Source organism: Macrobrachium nipponense, chromosome 40 (assembly GCF_015104395.2).
Source record: "Macrobrachium nipponense isolate FS-2020 chromosome 40, ASM1510439v2, whole genome shotgun sequence".
NCBI classification, from domain to species: domain Eukaryota; kingdom Metazoa; phylum Arthropoda; class Malacostraca; order Decapoda; family Palaemonidae; genus Macrobrachium; species Macrobrachium nipponense.
The window spans coordinates 31,040,690-31,062,142 of record NC_061101.1 but is presented as its reverse complement, the minus strand read 5'-3'; the positions used below and the strand labels follow the sequence as shown (position 1 = coordinate 31,062,142).

At 41.4% G+C, this 21,453-nt stretch overlaps 1 protein-coding gene across 1 annotated transcript in view; it reads right to left on the bottom strand.

Annotated features, from left to right (window-relative positions):
* Positions 1-21,453, bottom strand: part of LOC135212059 (PHAF1 protein CG7083-like) — a 73,623-nt gene that overhangs the window by 29,164 nt on the left and 23,006 nt on the right. Inside the window, 4 exon segments of the mRNA XM_064245399.1 lie at positions 648-807; positions 1,579-1,706; positions 13,019-13,040; positions 13,042-13,099. Coding sequence (XP_064101469.1) covers positions 648-807; positions 1,579-1,706; positions 13,019-13,040; positions 13,042-13,099 — 368 coding nt within the window.

The window sequence follows — 21,453 nt, the reverse complement described above, 5'->3', positions numbered from 1 at the left end:
AGATCAATATCCTCCAGGTCACTAGAAAAGATTGATACAAAAATTTTCTTTTCAAGCTCAAAGTTAAGATCACTATCTCTGTACTAACATTCCATCTCTTTTATTATGCAAAGGGTTTCAGGGTATTCAATTTAAAACAAAACTGCAGATATGACCAGACTTCACTATTAAGAGGTGATTGTGTAAAAAAATAAATGAAAAACATAAAATAACACTGTAAAAACAAGACATTTATCGCAACTGCATAACAGCAAAATTGGCCAGATTACCTTGTACAGTAAAGGTTTGAATTTAGCATAGAGAAACAACATGTAGTAAATTACACTGTTACTTGCATACTGCTTGGATAATTCATACAGCTGCCATGAAAGAACATAGGTCTAAAATCAACAGGGGGGGGGGGACAATTCTTACATTCTGCACCATTGATGTCATAATATCCAATAATGTATACAAATTATGGCTAAAATGAATGATTATGATTAAAAAATCTCACCAAAAAGGCAATCAATAAAGGTTCTGACATAACACTAAAACACAATTCAAGAGAAAATCATGAATTCAGAGCCTAAACAATAACCAATCACACAATGCTTCTTGACAAGCATATAATCAGAAAAAAAATTAACATTCTCATGTTAACTTACCTGGTATTTCTGGTCAACTGAAAAGAAAAATGAGAGGCCTGGGAAGTTGATTGCAAGAATCTGTCTCTCCCAGTCATAAATACCAGGGTGAGTGGCTCCAAATGAATGGTCAATCTGCTCAATGCTCGGAATAACTTCCGGCGAGTTGAAAGGCATTCCACTGGAAGTAAAGATTATGAGCAATGAACGTGACAGATTTTTAAAATAATTTTATTTTTTCCAGGCATGCAAACCAGAGCATTTTATAAGGGAGTAACATTGTTGTGAGCTGGAGATGGTATTTGGACTTGTTAATGAGGTAATTAACTAGTGGTTATGGGGGGGTAAGTGGAGAATACTTCTGACTCACCTGCCATCACCAAGCACTTTTTCCTTTGGCTTTGGGCAAAAAGCAAGGTGGCTGAGGTGAGCAGACTGATAAAAAAAAAAGCTATGGTTTATATCCTCAGACAAAATACAAATTGACTTAGAAATTTATTTTTTCTTTTGGGAATACAAACCATTGCCTTTTATATAGATAGGAGACTTCCTCCTTAGGTGGTAAATCATCTCCAGCAAAACACCAGATGCTGAACTGGGCCCAAGAGAGGGTTTAGAGCCTAAGATATGCCATCTCTGGCTAACAACCAAGTAGTAAACAGTTCAGAGTAGTAGAGCTCTACCACAGCTGCCATTGTTAAAACCCTTCTTCGATATTTCCCAAGTTAACTACCTAGTTAACATGTTCAACAACTGTCTTGAGTTTGCGCTGAAGGATACTCCAATATAGTTTAATTATTTGCATTTCTACAGAAACAAATTAGTTTTGCAACAATTCTCTCAAATACATTTATGTAAACTCAAATCAATACCAAATATATTACAAAATATTCCAAACTAATACTACAGTATACTTTAAAAAATTTGCATACATAACACAAATAGCACATACCAGTACTTCAATTTTACAGCCTTCATGTTATAAACTTCAATCACCTTCAACCGCTGACACACTGGATCAAAATATAACTGAATACCATCTTGAGATAAATTGAGGATGAGATCAGTCTCCAGCGAGGTCTGCAACAATAAACAAAGAAAAATGTTAGAAATAACAAATCTAAGCAAGCAGCGCTATTAATATTACCAATCTTTGGTTATTGAAGTAGTACATACTTACAACTTTCTCATTTACATCTGCAAGAAGACAAACCCCAAAGGGGGGTAGTGCCATCAGTGCACCTCATTCAGTGCAATGAAGGCATTAGTACTTAAGGTTCTTTGCAGCATCCCTTCGGCCCCTAAATGCAACTACTTTCATTCCTTTTACTGTGCCTCTGTTCATATTCTTTCTTAAATCTTACTATCCACCCTCTCCTAACAATTGTTTTATACTGTAACTGCAAGGTCTTCCTCCTGTTACATCTTTGTAACCTTGTACTGTCAATTTCTGTTTCGGCACTGAATGGCCTTAGCTGCCCAATGCTTGGTAAAATGCCAAAAAATATATAGTAGTATATATAAATAAAATCAAAAGTAGATATAAGTGTGTTTAATGGAATTTCACTTACGTGAACACTGCTATGAATAATTTCAGAACAAATTATCCCTAAGAAATTCATGATGCCACACAACTGCAAATAAGAGTACCAAATGTTAACATGATTCTACCACATGCTGTACAGTAGATAAACAATTTTATACTTATGCCTTTGTGTAAAAATTTCCCTAATATCTCTTACTGAGACATCAGAATTTTTTACTGATGAGACACCAGAATCACTTTTGATATGGAATTGTAATATTTACAAGCTACACATCCTGTTCTTCTAGAAAAAGCATCTTCATACCATACATCATTATATTATTGATTATGACCATAAGGCACTAACTTGCCAATTTTCCCCTTTACAGGATAATGTGCAAACAAATCCTCTACATCTCTTCCGCCTTGTGAACCTCTCTCAATTTCTGACTAATGTAGGTCTTCTATGTTATTCCAATAAAATTTCTTTTATTCTTCCTACTGGCGCCTTTATCCTGCAATTTCAACTTCTACTATGCAACTAATTTCTTCAGTCTCCTCATCAATGAACTAAGCATTTTATTCTACATTATCTTTAACCCTTAATGTTCGGATACCATCAATAGCGTAAGTAAGCCTTAGAACTTTTATAATGTTAGCTTACTTAGGTTACCTTTAAGTCCCTAATTCATTTCTGAAGGCTGTAAGTTTATTGTTAGTTTGCCTTCTTGTTAGTGGGGGTCTCCTCACTCCAGTGGTATTTTTGATTAGTCTGGTTGACAATCCTCCCCGTTTCTCCTCTCCATGTTTATTGGCTGTGCCGAGTTGACTTGGGACCTGAATTCCAAGTTGCAGTTAGTTGGACTCTGCACCTTTACTTGTGAACCTGCTTCTTCCCTCACATTATATGGATTTACAGCACGTCTTTGAATATATGTATATCTTCAGCTGGAAATTCTTCTGTATTTGCATTATACCTATTATTACCTCTGGTGCAGTACTAGCTAGATGGACCTCACTTGGCACCTGAAGTACTTCCATATCAGCATTATACTTATTATTGCCTCTGGTGCAGTACTAGCCAGAGGGACCTCACTTGGCGGTGGTAAGGTGTATTCTATCAAGATTTGCTGGTATCAGTCATTAAGGGAGTGATATCTGGAGGAGACCTTAATCACATTTCATTATTCATCTATTAGATTGTAAAATTGAGATTACTCCTTTCTTTTGTCATTTTCTATTTCTCTCTTGGCCCCTTTCCTCCTTCAGAGACTGTATGTGATGCCTAATTCATTTGTGTATGCTTTTGTGTAAGCGATTTTTGTAGTTCTATGTGTCTGAAGTGGTCTAGTAATAACTTCTGTCATTTTATTGAATTATAATATTTTTTGCTTTTTACATTGTTTTGCTATCCCCCTCAAGTTATTCTTTGCTGCATTTGTTTGGACTGCTTCCACCTTAGTGGACTGCTGTCTTTAGAACACCTTAATCTATGGTGTGTATTATAGTTATTTATGGTTCTGAAGACCCCGTGTGTGTAGTGGTCCAACGAAGCCATTACAGCAGCAATAATAGGTTTTGAGTGGTGGATGGATTCACTCGTGGCGAGCATCAATATTACACACCATACGTTCTGGCTAGATCAAGCAGTTTCCATTACTTCAATGGGGTATAAATGTCTTGGCAACTGGACTCTCAGGTCCTTCTAGCCAAATGGGCATCTCATGAGGTTAGTTCTGTTCTGGACTTCAAGGGGGAATGTCAAGCTCCTCTTTCTTCCACGACGTCTTTTTATTTTATTTGCTCATAAATACAACCAGGGATTGCTGTTGGTTATAGCTCTTATCTTTGATGATAGCATGTCAGCTATAATTATAATTTTGCAAGCAAAAGCGCAAAGAAATAATAGAAAAAACATGAAAAAAGAAGAAATATTGGCATGAAAAAAGAAGATATAGCATTAAAAAACAAGTATGTCTCATAAATATTTTACAACAAATAGACTCTGAATTTGTTACTGATTTTAGTTCTTATCTGTTTTAAAGTGTGTGAGCTGTAATTATAATTTTACAATATAAAAACTAGTAGTATAACTTGGTAAAATTTTCAACTCTTATAAACTAAGCCCCACAAGGGGTTACAAATACTAGTCACTTTCAGCTTCTCATGGAAGGAAGGGAGAATTTTTTAGATCTTTTTTTCTTACACCATGTGCATTAGCATATCTTCCTCTTTCCATTGATAGTTTTTTTTTTTCTTAAATTGGCCGAGAAAAAAGTTTGCCTGGTCTGGGGTGCTGCAATTTTTTTTTTATCGGCTCCTACGGGTTAAAGTATTTTTACTCTAGACATTAGTATACCCTCTAGGAAACCTATTTGCTATGATTTTCCAAATGTAGATAAGCTACGAATTTTCGCATTCTATAGTCGCACCGTTTCATAATCACTTGTTTTACTTTACAGACAGTCCCTGGCTTACGACGTTCTGAGGTTACAAAGCTTTTCAATTCTATTCGTCATAAATTATTTCCAGGTTTACAGCGCATCTTCAAGGTTACATTGCTTACGACGCCGACCTGATGGAAGAAATATGACTCCAAAAATGCAAAATAATCAATATTTGAAGGTTTTTTTGATGAAACATGCAATAAAAATGCAGTTTACACAGTTTTTAATACACCCAAAGCATGAAAAGTAAGGTTTTCTCCGAATTTTTTTACTATTTTCCGGCTTACGACGTGTCTCAAGAACGGAACCCTCGTCGTAAGCCGGGGACTGCTTGTATTATCCCCACCCTAGATTCACTCATGCGTAGGAAACATCTGGAGAGCCCAGAAACACCATTTTATTCAACCAGCTCCTGCCATCTGTTGATATTATGGCAAGATTTCACTGGGGTCCTTTGCATTCCATAGGTCTCAGAACTTGACTGACTGACTGACTGACTGCATAGAGGGGTAACGTGTTTTACACATAACTTATTGTAGCAGGTTTTCAATGGATAATTTATAGCAATTTACTAATGGATAATTTTATTGTAGCAGTTCACTAGCAGGAAAATTTTATTAACAAGTAGATGTCTTCTAAAATATGAATGGGGAAACTTTCCTTATAGTTCTACAATAATAAAAAATCTAGAAAAAACAGGAATAATTCTTTATGAAATTACAGATGGGTAAAAAAAAATTATATATTCACATTACCTCAAACTTAATGAAAATGTTTAAATTGGTATCCGCGACTATTTATTTTTTTTATTATACTATTCAGATGCTACAAATACTTTTCATCATTTCAGTTATTAAAGCTTCATATTAGTCTTAATATATTTATCTCTGGAACACTGTCTCCACATTCACAATGTTTTACTGTTTGCTTTCCTCTGCAATTAAGTTAAATAACAGCCAACTTGTTTGCCAATTATCTCCTCTCCCTCCACCATAAGACTTTTCTGTGTCTTTTTTATGAGTAGTACACATATTCTACTAATTGCACAGCTGTCTGGCTGAACTTAAAGAATAAGTCCTTTATGATTAATAACACCTGTCAAGTAATCTCTTCCCACGTTTAGTCTATAAGAACCACAAACCTCAGTTTAAAGATTTTTGGTACATGCCAATCCACTGTTACTGCATAAGGAGTCAAGTTGTTACTGTTAAGACTATACAGTAAATGCCTAAAAATCACATTCAATGCATTTGTTACTGCTTTGACAATATCAAGTGTAAGATTTAATTAAAAAAGTAAAAATTTTGATTACAACTGAATTTGACTTTAGTAACAAATTTTGCACAATACTTCATGTAAAAATATCAAGGAGAAAAAATGATATTGTTATGATACAATAAACGTTTCATACATACTTACCTGGCAGTATATACATAGCTATCGACTCCGTCGTCCCCGACAGAAATTCGAATTTCGCGGCACACGCTACAGGTAGGTCAGGTGATCTACCGGCCTGCCGCTGGGTGGCAGGACTAGGAACCATCCCCGTTTTCTAATCAGATTCTCTCTCCACCTGTCTCCTGCGGGGAGGCTGGGTGGGTCTTCAATTGTGATATATCTGCCAGGTAAGTATGTATGAAACCTTTATTGTATCATAACAATATCATTTTCATACATTCAACTTACCTGTCAGATATATACATAGCGATTGACACCCTTTGGTGGAGGGCAAGAGACAGCATAACTACTGACTAGACAGGTAAACAACATATGTTGTAGGTATTTATAGACCTTGGTTCCTCTGTGTTTCTAGACGAAGGGTTGACTTCCTAGCTATTGCATAGGAGTCTGCTTCGTCTCAAGAGCCTTAGCAAGATAGTGATCTGTGGCCAAGAGTTCTTGTGGGTCTACCGATGGGGTCTTATCCACTTACTCGGTCGAGCCTACTTGGCATTTGTCAATGGGTGCTAATCCGCTTATATGACAACATGCCTATGCCTATTGGCATAACTAAGGAGCGCAACACCGATCCCGATCACCTGTTTCTAACATGAGGGTTCGCGCTAAATTGAAAGAGAGGTTATCCCCCAAAACTCCTTTCAAACCTCCAAAAAAAAAGTCATTGAGTTAAAAATAAATTCAACTCCATTATTAAAGGATCAGTGTCGGCTCCTTATCCCAGCAACGTATCCGCTGATACGTATAAACCAAGAGAGAAGAATCTCTCGTAGGTTAACTTTGAAGTCCCTTCGTGTAATGAGCAGTCAACACATAGTTGCATCTCTCATATGTTAAAGCTAATATGTCTTCCTGACATATTGTTACGAAAAGAACAAGAATTTGCAAAAGCTCGCACTTCATGAGCTTTTTAAATTCTCAGCTGTTTGAAGGTATCATCAAGTCACTTATGAAGTGCTTTAGAGATCACCATTGTTTCAAAGAAGACTAGGACTTTCTTTGAACTGGATCTCATCTGGATGAAGCCTAGCGCCTGGCTTGCGCCTGGCTTGCGCCATGGCCTTGCGCCTGGCTGGCGCGCGGAGTATACCTTTTGTTTAGAATACCCTTGGCCTGGCCGACAGTCGGAAAACCTCTTCGAATACTTTTTCCTGCCGGTTGGAAAAGGCGCATTCTTCGCTCCAATACTCCTGGCGCCGATGACAGTCGTAAAACTCTTCGGAATACTCCTGCCAGACATCTGGAAGGCGCATCTCGCTCCAATACCCTGGCGCCTGTTAGGAGTATTAAAGCTCAGAATACTCCTGGCGCCTGGCAGGAGTATCGCGCTCCGAATACTCCTGACGCCTGGAGGAAAGGAGTATCGCGATCGGAATACTCCTCGTCCTCGGAATACTCCTGCGCCTGGGAGGAGTATCGCTCTCGAATACTCCTGCGCCTGGGAGGAGTATCGTGCTCGAATACTCCTGGCGCCTGGCAGAAGTATCGCTTCCTAGGAGGAGTATCGTGATCGGAATACTCCTTTTCGCGCCTGGTCGGGTATCACGTTCCGAATACTCCTGGCGCCTGGGAGAGTAGTCTCTCATCGGAATACTCCTGGTGCTTGGCAGGAGTCTCGCGGGTTCGATACTCCTGGCGCCTGGACGATACTCTGGCGCCTGGCCGCTGGTTAGGAGTATTAAGCTCAGAATACTCCTGCGCTGGTAGGACATCGCGCTTCGAATACTCCTGGCGCCTGGTAGGAGTTAAAAAGTCTAGAATACTCCTGGCTCCTGGGAGGAGTATCGAGGTCAGAGTAACTCAAGGCGCCTGGCAGGAGTATCTCTTTTCCGAATACTCCTGACCTATGAAAGGCGCATCTAGTTCCGAATACTCCTGTGGCTTGGTAGGAGTATCGCTCATGGAATGCGCCTTTCGAATGGCAAGTATATTGCGCTTAGCGGGCGCTATACTCCTATCAGGAGTTCTCTCTTCTCCAGTTGGCTCTTGTTGCTTGGATGAAGATCTTGGCCTAGAACGATCTACAGTAAAGTCAGGCTCTTTGCGCCTACTTGGCGCCTGGCTCCTAGTTGGCGCCAGACGCTTGGCAGGAGTTACTTCCTTTCCCACGTCTCGCCTGCCTAACGCATCGCTCCCCCCAGAGATGGCCGCTTGTGCGACAACTCCCCTGTAGGGTTCGTCGCGCCCGACAGGAGATCGGTATTTGGATCTCTTAATCGGAAGCCTGTCATCCTTTTTACGAGTAGGCTCTTTAGAAAGTACTCCTACCAAAGACGCTAATTGCTCCTGCACATTCATCAAAATTTAGTCAGCTCCATCCAGTAGACAATAGGAAATCTCAAAAGTCCGAGAGACAAGTCTTCCTCCGAGGAGGATCCTTATTGCATACTTCCGTTGCTAACGAGTTCTCCTCCTACATGTTGATGAGTTTTCTCGTTGCAGAAGCTTCTCTATCCTTGGCCGAAGGAAGGGAAGGAGCTTGGAATTTTAAAGAGATTCTGAGCTGAAATTGGTAGACTCCTGATTTCTAGCTCTTGAATGTATCTCTCTGAACCTTTTGGGAAGTAGTTTGAGCCCTCCTCGCGTTCCAAAGACTCTGTCAGTAAACGTTTAAACCTTGTCTTCTTCTGTAGATGACAATGTCACTACATTACCCGGACAACGAAACCTCTATCTGAAAGCGTTGATCCAGGAATAAAAGGCTTTAGTTCTCTTGCCAAACATACTATGCTGGCCAGAACCCATTGCCGAGTCTTCACATAGAATTTGATTCAGATTCTAAAGCCCAAAATTTCACTTGTCCTTTTGATCGTTTAGGACCAAGAGAAACATTTGATTAGGAGCAGTTCCATCTTGTCGGAACACGGAATCTGAGCCCAAATTAGGATCCCATTCTAGTATAAGATCTCTTACTCTTAACGTATAGAGGTATTGTATAAGATCCGAAGATCTTAATTCTCTACTATCTCTAATATTCTTTGTCTAGACAGAGTATATCTTTTCACTGTGTTCATTGATAGCATAAATTACCAAGGTGATTCTTCCCTCTGAAAGGGAAGAAAACCATTATGTGGTTCACAGAGGTATCGGAAGAGGACAGTTTCCCCTTTCTATCTAGCACGATCTGCAGCAACTCTATGTCTTTAATATATTTAAAGGAATTATCAAGTTTCCCTTGAAAAATCCTCTCATTCATATTTACTTCTGGTCAGTCTGCACGCAGACAGACTCAGAGTGAATAGGTTTTTCAGGTCCAATATTTATAATAGATTCCGATCAAATCTCTACTCTCTTAGAAAAAACCTTCCGACACATGCTGAAAGAAGAACGTGAACCTCTGTGAATCCAACCTTTTATTGCCAAAATGATGCATTCATCTTCTTCCTTTGACGCCCATGTTTATTTTAATATGTGTTAAGAATATATATAACTAGGGGAAAAAAAAGACTAAAAAAAAAAAAAAAAAAAACAAAGTTTATTCCCCTATTTAAATTAAAGATGGCGTATCTTGCTACCTCTCTTGTTTCGAGGAAAAGGAAGCAATCTATAAGAAGCTCGTTCATCTTCTGCTTTGCGAAGAGATCTGTGAATACTTTCCGCAGGGTCTGACAACTCTTTCCAATAAATGTTAAATCGTGCTCTGCCGAATTAAAATCCTTTATAATCCCGTCACATTGTGGTAAACAGCATTCATCTAGGAAACTCTTGTAAGGATAGTAGGAACGCTGTAATTAACCACGGTGTGTGCATAAGGCTTAACCGTATCGTTATCTTAAGGTGAATTTCCTACTACATTCTTTCCTCGCCGAGGCAGAGAGATATCCTTAGCAAAACGAATACGATGTTATTCATGTTTGCCTAAAAAATCCCCTCAATTCGTGGTTGAGTCCCTGATTGTATGGGGAATATACGGTGAAGCATTCGATCCCTTAGGAGAGAAAGATGTAACCAACCGTTCACGACCGAGAACCGGATGGTACTAGATTGGCCCCACAATACAGTCCGTCTCGTTCACTGCCTGGGCTGCAGTTCATTCTGAGTTGCCAGTTACTCCCTTCAATGAATGGATATAATAAAATTATTCTCGAGTCTAAGAAAACTCTCAATAAAGCAAATTTAAGCCAAACAACCTTTGTTAAATACCGAAGCTGAGTAGGTATTGTCGTAACAAACCTTTTAAGCGAAATCCTTACTAGGAAAATCCTGTAAGGATATAGATAATTCCGTAGCGAACCAGAAAGGCAACTATGGTATGCGTATATGACTTGTCATTCAGTAGTCGTATACAGCAAGCCTTCTACGACACTCTTTCCTTTCCGACATGCAGAGAAAGAATGGAAATCTTACTCTCTTCGTTCATTTCGTCAATAATCCCGAATGAGTATTAGTCGAAAGAGATCGCAAATGACAACCGAGGATCGAAGAGAATCTCTCCAGCTTTTATTATCTTGGAGATAAGTCCGTATTTTACGCCTTTCTTATCTGGAAGAGCCTCTAATCAACGAATGAGAGCTCGTACGAATCTTGTTCAATTTCCAAACGATTGCCCCTCTTTCTGTAAATGGTTGGTTGCATTATTTTTTAAGAAGGAGGATGATTTTAATATCCTCTTACTAATACTGAACTAATTCTCACAATTCTGCTCTATCTTCCATTCCTCAAGTTGGGACAAGATTGAGCAACCGGAGGAGAGCGCTTCCTTTCGAAAGGTGAAGGGCTTTTAGTAGTACCGACTCTAACCTGACAAGGGCTACGGCAGCCTGTGCTACATCTTGAGTCCCTGCCTGGAAAAAGCCGAACTTGCTCTTGCCTTTATTGCATTAAGACGATCCTGACAAGGGCAACGGCCGCCTGTGCGACAACTCCCGTCCCTATCAGGAGAAGCCTCGAATGTCTTTCACCTCTCGCCTGGAGGACTCTTGGCGGTTGTCAGGCTCTTCTTGTAGGAGAAAGTGCCTGGCGCTAAGCAGGAGTATCTTGCCTAGAATACTCCTGGCGCCTGGGAGGAGTATCGCGATCGGAATACTCCTCGTCCTCGGAATACTCCTGGCGCCTGGCAGGAGTATCGCGCTCCGAATACCCCTGGCGCCTGGGAGGAGTATCGCGATCGGAATACTCCTGGCGCCTGGTAGGAGTATCACGTTCCGAATACTCCTGGCGCCTGGGAGGAGTATCGTGCTCGTCGGAATACTCCTGGTGCTTGGCAGGAGTATCCCGTTCCGAATACTCCTGGCGCCCCGAGCATCTGAAAGGCGATCCTCGCCTGGAAAGTTCTGTACGTCTGGAAGGTTATTCGAAGCTGGAATCTTCCGCCTTCTGGAAGGTTCCGCTTGTGCGGAAGGTTCTGTGTGCGGAAGGTTCTGATCTCTGTACATTGTTCTTGCTTAGAATTCGACAATACTTCCATTTTCGACATAGCCCTCCCTTTCTTCTGAATGAGAAGGACTTCCATTTCCGATGAAGATCCTGGTTCATAGTGCTTCAGGCGCTTTGCGCCTATATTCAGGCCCTTCAGGTGCTTTGCGCCTCGTTTCAGGCGCTTTGCGCCTTGTTTCAGACGCTTTAGGTGCATTGAGCCTCGTTACCGGAGCTTCATGCCCAAGGAGCTAGAAGCTTAAAAGTTATATATATATGTGTACTCACTAAACGAGATCCATATAATTCATTCGATCAACAAATATTCTTTAATATCTAATTCGTTCTTCTCAGAATAGATATATTTTCATATACATGTACCGATGAGGAATTTATTGAAATAACTATTTCAAACCCCCATGGGATAGAGTCCCCCCCCCCCCCCGTCCAACCGTACGGGGGGACGAACCCGGATAGGGCAATGCCTCTACCGCAACTGTTATCGAATGATGTCTTCCTTTCTCCGTCTCTTCTGAGGTTCCGATAGCCAGACGAGATTATCTTGCATCTTCATTTAATCTACGCCGTTGAATGTTTCTTCTCCTTATTCGTCAAGACGATAATAATAAGGGGAACACATTGAATTAGGATGCCTTTCCAATGGCTATCCCTGGCAGTCTGGGACGTTCTACAGAACCTGCCGAGGGGACGCCTGATCGGTGGGGATTCTCCATAACCTCCGTAAGGCTTTCGACATTCCTTCTTTTTTTCCTTCTCCTCTGGGCCTTGTGAGCTTGGAAGAGGTTAGGGCCTGGGAGCGAGACAGAGCCGATCAGACGCACCCTCTATTGCAATGGGGAACACTATAATCACTTCTTACCTTATAATAGCTCGTATCTTGAGCTACATTCCTTTATCTTCAAATTGCAAATGAATTTGTAGTTTCTGTGAAGAAAGAAGGTGATGAGGAAACAACACTACTAGTACTGTTAATATTCTAACTGCTTGTCAGAACGAGGGCTATTAAAGCTTCTAAAGAAAGCATATCTAGTTCTATGTTTTTCTGACTTCCTCAAATAGGAAGTTACCTTATTTTCCTCAATCAAATTCTAACATTTATTACACTTTATCAATGAATAAATATTTATATTTCCCTTTCTTGCAAACTATGTAATTGTCTACCGAAAAACTTCGGTAGTTACACATCCTCTATTCTTTGAAAACTTCGAAGTTAATTCATTAAAAGTTATTAAAAAGTTATTAAAAACGTATGCCAAACCACCGATCCAGTACTTCCCTGTAAAAGTCGGCCCAGAAGATCGATGGCGATGAAACACGAAAATCAAATCAGGAGGGAAAGTAAACATATGTTTACCTTCCCAGCGACAGAGAGAATCTGATTAGAAAACGGGGATGGTTCCTAGTCCTGCCACCCAGCGGCAGGCCGGTAGATCACCTGACCTACCTGTAGCCGTGTGCCGCGAAATTCGAATTTCTGTCGGGGACGACGGAGTCGATAGCTATGTATATATCTGACAGGTAAGTTGAATGGTATTGAAATTATGTTTTATAAACATCTGACATGGTTTAATCAAAACATACTTACCGGTGTCGCTGTAGAGGACTTGTACCCCGAATGGTACCAACTTGATGTTGTATTATTGCCACAGCCTGGCTGAAGTGCATCCCTAAAAAAAAAGGCATTTAAATTAGAATATTTTGAAATTTGCTACCTAAACACAGTGGTTCTTAATCAAAAGTACTGGAATATGCCTACACAAATGTTCCAACATAACATTACCTAATGAAAGGCACGAATATCAAGTATAGCAAGTAAAAATGCACTAAAGTTTCTTTGACACAATTGAGTTTTCTGTACAGCTGCTACAGCGCATAATATTAAAGGCCACTGAAAATAGATCTATCTTGCGGTGGTCACAGTATAATGCTGTATGAGCCACGGCCCATGAAATTTTAAACACAGCCTGGTGGTGGCCTATCCTATATCATTGCCAGAAGAACAATTATGGCTAAGTTAAATAAAATAAAAATTACTGAGGCTAGACGGCTGCAATTTGGTATCTTTGATGATCAACAAACCACCAATTTGTAGCCCTCTAGCCTCAGTAGTTTTTAAGATTTCGCGGGCAGCCAGGCAAAGCAGCACAATAGTTTTCTTTTACAGAAAAATGATATTGTTAAGATACAATAAAGTTTTGTACATACTTACCTGGCAGATATATACTTAGCTATAGACTCCGTCGTCCCCGACAGAAATTCGAATTTCGCGGCACACGCTGCAGGTAGGTCAGGTGATCTACCGCCCCTGCCGCTGGGTGGCAGGAATAGGAAACGATTACCTTTCTAGAACCAGATTTTCTCTTCCACCTGTCTCCTGAGGGGAGGTTGGGTGGGCCATCAATCGTATATATCTGCCAGGTAAGTATGTACAAAACTTTATTGTATCTTAACAATATCATTTTTGTACATGGAACTTACCCAGCAGATATATACTTAGCTGATTGACACCCTTGGTGGTGGGAAAGAGACAACTATTTACTGAATAGACAGGTAAACAACATACGTTGTAGGTAATAAATAAATAAAACCTTGGTTCCTACTTGATCAGGCGGAAGACTCCATGGCTAATGCCTCGGAATCTGCTTCTCCTCAAGAGGCCTCTCAGCGAGGGATGGGTGACCCTATGGCTAAGCGTTCTTTGTAGGGTCTGTCGATGGGGTCTTATCCATTTACTCGACAGAGCCTCTTACATGACAATATGCCTATGCCTAGTGGCATAATTAAGGAGCACAACACCGATCCCGATCACCTGATCCTAATACGAGGGTTAGTGCTTAAGTTGAAAAGAGTTATCTACAAACTCCTTTCAAACAACCCAAAGAAAAAACACGACGTTAAATAAAATTTAACTCACTAGTTAAGGATCAGTATCTGCTCCCTATCCCAGCAATGTATCCGCAGACACGTATCAACCAAGAGAGAAGGATCCCTCGAAGGTTATCTTGACATCCTTCGGATAATGGGAAGTCAACACAGAGTTGCATCTCCGTATGTGACAGCTAATATGTCCTTATGACATATTGTTAGGGAAAGAACAAGAATTCGGAAAAGCTCGCACTTCATGCACTTTTAATTCTCAGCTGTTTGAAGGAATCATCAATGCACTTATCAAGTGCTTAGGAGATCACAATGTCTCAAAGAAGGCCAGGGCGTTCTTTGATATAGATCTCTTCTGGGTGAAGCCGGAGCTGGCTCGCGGCTTCGTGCCTGGCAGGCGCCTAGCGCCTGTCTAGCGCCTCGCGCCTGGCTGGAGCCTTGCGCCCTGCGCCTGAATGGCGCCTAGAGCCTGGCTGGAGCCTCGCGCCTAGATGGCGCCTTGCGCCTGGCTGGCGCCTGATTGGCTCCTCCTTCCTGGCTAGCGCCTCGCGCCTGGCTGGAGCCTTGCGTCTGGCTGGTGCCTTGCGCCTGGAAGGCACCTGGAGCCTGGCAGAAGACTTCATGATTACTGTCTATGAGTCTGCATGCCTCAAGAGTTTCAGCGAGGTAGGGACCTATGACTGACAAACCCTTCTGGATCATGTCAATGGGGGCTAGCCCGCTTACACGACAGAGCCTTCTCGGATCGTGCCAATGGGGGCTGACCCACTTACATGGCAGAGGCCGTTACCTGTATCATATCAATGGGGACCTAGATCCCTCTTACATGACAGAGCTTTAGGTTGCTCTTTACTGGAAGGAGCCTTGCGTCTGGATGGATCCTCAATCCTGACTGGAGCCTAGCCTTGAAGGAGCCTGGCACCTGGATGGCGCCTGGCTGGCTTCTAGAGCCTGGCTGGCTCCTAGAGCCTGGCTGGCTCCTAGAGCCTGGCTGGCTCCTAGAGCCTGGCTGGCTCCTAGAGCCTGGTTGGCTCCTAGAGCCTGGCTGGCTCCTAGAGCCTGGCTGGCTCCTAGAGCCTGGCTGGCTCCTAGAGCCTGGCTGGCGCCTCGCGCCTGGCTTGGCTCCTCCACACTTGCTGGAGCTTCGAGCTTGGAAGAGTCTCTAGGCTGTCTGGCAATGTCCACATCGGACACTCTTATATCTGTCCGATTTGTTCGCCTCTGGCGCATTTGCGCCAGGTTGGAGGCCCGCTCCTTCTCAGTATCAGACCATGACCGAGTTCCTTGGAACTGTCCGCCTCTGGCGTTTTCGCCTGTATTGGCATTTGGCGCTTGGCTGGCGCTACATTGTCCGAGAGTCCTGAACAACCACATAGTTTATCAGGAGACTGGAGAAGGGTGGAAGAAATTCTTCCCCTTTGAGCTTTTGGCCCCTGGCAAGGGGAGGTGATTTTAGTCAGCTACACCCAGTAGACGACAGGATATCTAACAATACGAGAGAGAAGAGTCTTCCTCCGAGGAGGATCCTTCGTGAACACTTCTTTTGCTAACGAGATCTTTCTTACATGTTGATGAGGTTCCTCGTTGCAGAATCTTCCCTATCCTTGCCCGAAGGAAGGGAAGGAGTCTGGAAGTCGAAGGAGACTCTGAGCTGAAATTGGGCGGAACCCTGATTTCTAGCTCTTATTGTATCCTTCTGAATACCTTCTGGGAAGCATTTTGAGCCCTCATCGCACCCCGAAGACTCTGTAGGCAAACGTTTAAACCATCTCTGCTTCTGTAGATGAAAATGTAAGTACCTGCCTGGGCAACTAAACTTCTATCTGAAAGCGTTGCGTCAGGAATAGAGGGATTTATTTCTTTTGCCAGTACATACTATGCTGGCAAGAACCCCAACCCATTGCCGAGTCTCCATTGAATCTTGATGCGAGATTCCAATGCACAAAAAATTCCCTTGTCTTCTTGGTCGTTTAGGGCTAAGGAGAAACAAAGAATTCCTTCATAAACTTCCTCAAAGAAGTTGATGAGGAGCAGTTCCATTTTGTCGGAACACGGAATCTGTGGCCACAAAAAAAAATCCCATTCGAAGTACATGATATCCTACTCTTGTCGTATTGCGGTATCGTATAAGATCCTGAAGATCTTAATCCTCTGTTATCTCTAATTCCCTTTGTAGAGACAGAGTATGGCCTTTTACTGCGTTCTTTGATAGCAGATATATACATAGGTGATTCTTCCCTCTGAAAGTGAAGAAAAAACCTCGCTATGTGGTTCACAGAGGTTATCAGAAGAGGACAGTTTCCTCATTCCATCTAGCACGATCTGCAGCAATTCTATGTCTTAGCCATGACCTATTGTCATTTACCTTGAAAAAACCTCTCATTCATGTCCACTTCTGGTCAGTCTGTACGCGGACAGACTCAGAGTGGAGAGGTTTTATAGGTCTATTTATAATAGATTCTGATAGAATATCCAGATACTCTTGGAAAAGCCTTACGAAACATGCTGTGAGAAGAACGTGACTTCTGTGAATCCAACCTCTCTAAGGCCAAAATGAGGCATACATCCTCTCTTCCTTTGACGCCCAATTATCTTAATATCTGTTAAGAATTTATAACTAGGGGAAAAAAGGCTAAAGTTTATTCCCCTTCTTTAAATTTAAAGATGTCTTATATTGCTACCTCTCTTGGTTCGAGGAAAAAAGAAGCAGTCTAAAGGAAGCCTGTTCGTCTTCTACCTTACAAAGAGATCTATGAAGACGACTTTCCGCAGGTTCTCACAACTCTTTTCAATAAATGTTAGACATACGTTAACAGTTATTACCTTCGATCGAGAAGGTTCTCACGGACATGCAAAATCTTGCATCGAACCTCTTAAGGATCGTTACGTTCCGTGTCTGTTCCCAAATAGGTTCTCTTTTGTTAACGCGAACAGGGGCGAAAAAAAAGAGATTCTCGATGCTCTTTGCGATATGAGAGAGTCGTGGAATTGGCCTAAGTGATTAAAATAAATCATTTCATCATTCCTTGTAAGCGACCCCTTTTCGATTAAATGGGTAACGAAATCAGGAACGAATCTTGTCGTTACCGAGCCTGCTGTCCGAGAGGCTACTGGACTCTTAGGTTAATAACTCGCTAAAACGAGAAAATATCTTGGATGGTGCGGCAGGCGCTTCCTTCTAGTTCTTTTTAGGTTATGTGCCATAACATCTATGCCCTTATGGTACCCGACATCCTTCACATGTTAATTCCGTTCTTAGTGGGAAAAAACTTTTATATACGTCGTATAGTCCATTCAGGGAAACAACTTCTGCCACTAAGAGAATGTTTCCCATCCGACTCACCCAACTTCTCTTGAGCAATATCCGAATTTAAAAAGGTTGTGTGCGTTTCTCGAAAGGATGAGAGAATTATATATATCGCGCGCTGCCGTATTAGAATCCTTTATAATACTGTCACATTGTGGTAAACAGCATTAATCTAGGAAACCTTTGTAAGGATACTAGGAATTCTGTAGTTAACCTCGGTATGTGCATAAGACTTGACCATACCGTAGTCTTAAAAGTGAATTCTCTACTACATTCATCTTCTCACTAAGCATGTACTCTAATAAGCCATGCTTTCGTAAGCATGAGAGCATTATACAATATAGAGTTCTGCTGCGTTAGAATCCTTTAAAAATGTTACCTACGGTAAACAGCATTGAAATGTTGTAATATCTTTCTTATTGAAAGCTTCTTAGCAAAAGGCAGACAATATATTATTTATGTTTGCTTAACTATCCCCTCAATCCGAGGCTAAAACCACGATTGTAGGGGAGAGACACGGTTATTCATTCCATCCCGCAGGAGAGAGACATGTTACCGAACACTCATGACCGACACCTACAATGATACTGGGCGGGGGGGGGGTTTGGTGTCTAAGCGATAGCAGTCTCGTTAGCCGACTGGCCTTACTCTCCAGAGTTGCCAGCTACTCCATTTAATAAAGGAATCTTATAAAATTATTATCGAACTTCAGGAAGTTCTTATAATGCATATCTAAGCGAAACAAGACTTCGATAAATCTAGAAGCTAAGTAGGTGTTGTCTAACAATCCCTTTAAGCGTAGTCCTTCCTAGGAAATTCCTGGAAGGATACTGGTAACTGAGTTGCTCAGCAAAGAAGAAACTACGGTATGTGCTTATGATTTGCCGTATCGTATTCTCATACAGCAGATAATCTACTACCTTCTTTCCCTGCCGAGGCAGATAGAGAAAGGATATTCTGGCGCCTGGATCCTTGCACCTAGCGCCTGGAATGTTCCGCACGCTAGAAAGGAGACTCGCTCCTGGAACGTTCCGCTTGCGTGGAAGGTCCCGTGCGCCCTGACAGTTCCGAGCGCCTACTAGACCCCTTTTAGAAAGAGCCTCTTGCCCGGAAACGTTCAATGGAAGGATCGTTCTGATTGCCACTCTACTGTAAGGCTCCTTGCTCTAGCCGTCTGTTTTTCTGGCGCAATTTGCGCCAGGCTGGCGCTTCGTCTCTTTGAAGGCGCCTTGCGCCAAGAAAAATTTTCTAGAACGCGGCTCGCGTTTGGTTGTAGGAAACGCGGCTCGCGCTAGTCTGTTAGCTGGAACGCGCCTCGCTGCTGGCTATAGGAACGTAGCTCACGCTAGCTTGCTGGAACGCGGCTTCCTGGCAGCGGCTGGCTCTTGCTCAGTGTTCTCTTAGTTTTCAGAGAACGCGCTAGATCATCGCTCCAAACATACATTCTTCGTCTTTTCGGATGTAAGATGAAGAGACGCACTTTTTTAAGGATGCCTTATCAATGGCTATCCTTGGCAGTCTGGGACGTTCTACAGAACCTGCCGGAGGGGAACGCCTGACCGGTGGTTGGTTCTCCCTAACCTTCCTGCGGCTGTCGACTTTCCTCCTCCACTGGGTCTGGGAGTTTGGAAGAGGTCTAGGCCTGGAAGCGCTAAGGAGCCGATCAGACGCACCCTCCACTGCACTGGGAACACTATATTCACTTCTTACCTTTTAGAGCTCGCCTTTTGAGCTCCATCCATTTATCTTCAAATTTGCACAAATGAATTTGTAGATTCTGTGGAGTAAGAAGGTGATGAGGATGCAACAACTACTAGAATTGTCAATACTCTAACTGCTCGTTAGTAAGAGAGCTCTTAAAGCTTCTAAAGGAGCGTATCTAGTTATATGCTTTCTGACTTCCTAAAGTAGGAAGTTAGATCTTATATTTCCTTCATCAAGTTCTAACACTTATACACGTATTAGTGAAAAAAAAAAATCAATATTTTCCCTTATTGCAAAATATAAGTGTCTACCGAAAAATTCGGTAGTTTCACGTAATATATTCTTCGAAATTTCGAAGCCAAATTCATTAAAAAGTTAATAAAAGCGTATGCCAAACCAAAGACCCAGTACTTCCCTGCAAAAGACAGCCCAGAAGGTCGATGGCGATGAAAAAACGAAAATCAAGTCAGGAGGTAGCAACAACGTATGTTGACACTACCGCGACAGAGAAAATCTGGTTCTAGAACGGTAATCGTTCCTATTCCTGCCACCCAGCGGCAGGGGCGGTAGATCACCTGACCTACCTGCAGCGTGTGCCGCGAAATTCGAATTTCTGTCGGGGGACGACGGAGTTATAGCTAAGTATATATCTGCTGGTAAGTTCCATGTACACTTAAAACAAAATTACACATCAAACAAAATATACTCACCTAACCTCCAAAATAAGTTACACTTAGAAATCTTAGCTTACATTAAAAAGTTCCTTAAAAAAGTTCCAAAATTTGAAGATCACCTGTTACTTGTATAATCCTGAACAGTCTTTGATGATAAAATCGGTTGATAAGATATTTTATAATTTTCTACTGTTCCTTCCTCTGTTTGCAAAATTTTAATTATTTTTTATATTTTTTTCTGAATTGTTCAGTATAATATTAAGAAAAATAGTACCTTGAGGAGCAGCCAACATGAAATGAACTTACTAAAATGAAAAATTTTCTAAGACAATTTGTATGTTTCATAGCTACAAACCTGAGGTCTTAACAATAGGATAATTTCTAGCACCTAGTTTCTGTGCCTTCTTTTCAGCTTTTATGCACTGTTTTGTGGATTTTAAGTCCTTGGTATTAACAACTCCATGATCCTCTTCTTGTTCTACATTATTTATGTCATTCCCAAGCAGTGTTCCTATTTGTACCACTTTACACCTATCTACATTAAAAAGCATTTGCCACCTTTTTGACCACTATCCCATTTTCTTTAGGTCATTTCTTAAACTTCCTACTGTCTCTGGGTCTGCTGCATTTACACCTAGTTTGGGGTTGTCTGCAAATTTGGCTATCCTCCACTTGTCACATCTGCCCATTCTGATTCTTCACCGTTTATTATGACTCTCTGCTTTCTATTAGCAAGCCAGTTTTCAATCCAGTCTGCTGTTTCTCCTACAATTCCAAAAGCTCTAACTTTTGTCATTAGTTTCTTGAGTGGAACTTTGTCAAAGGCCTTTTGGAAATCTAAGTAGAGTATATCTATTGCTCTACTGCTGTTGTAAATACCAAGCATGTTATGAAAAAACTCCAAGAGGTTTGATAGGCAGGATCTGTTTTGTCTGAAGCCGCATTGACTGTTTAACAAAAGGTTGTTTTCATCAATGTGATCCACTGCTAGGATCTGCAATTATGGACTAAAAAATCTTACAAATGACCGATGAGAGAGAGAGAGAGAGAGAGAGAGAGAGAGAGAGAGAGAGAGAGAGAGAGAGAGAGAGAGAGAGAGAGAGAGAGATATTTACCTATAAAATCTTGAAAACTTACAAATTACCTAAAACAAATTACAGCCACTTTTTCAGGGTTTCTCCAAGATTAAAAAATTTTGCATTTGTCTGTGAAACACTCCATATGATAATTAGTTAGATTCCAATGAAAAGTTTGCGCTGCTCTGAATTCGAGCAACTCGAATCGCATAAGATTGAGGTATGTACTACTATATAGAATAAAAGATGTGAAGCATATTTTAAACGACCAGAAAATCCACTTCCCCAGTCATATCCTAGGGCTGCTAATATTTGTAATTCAACCAATCAGAGTACGTATTGTGATTCATGTCTGCAAAATACCCATGCTCTGATCCAAATGC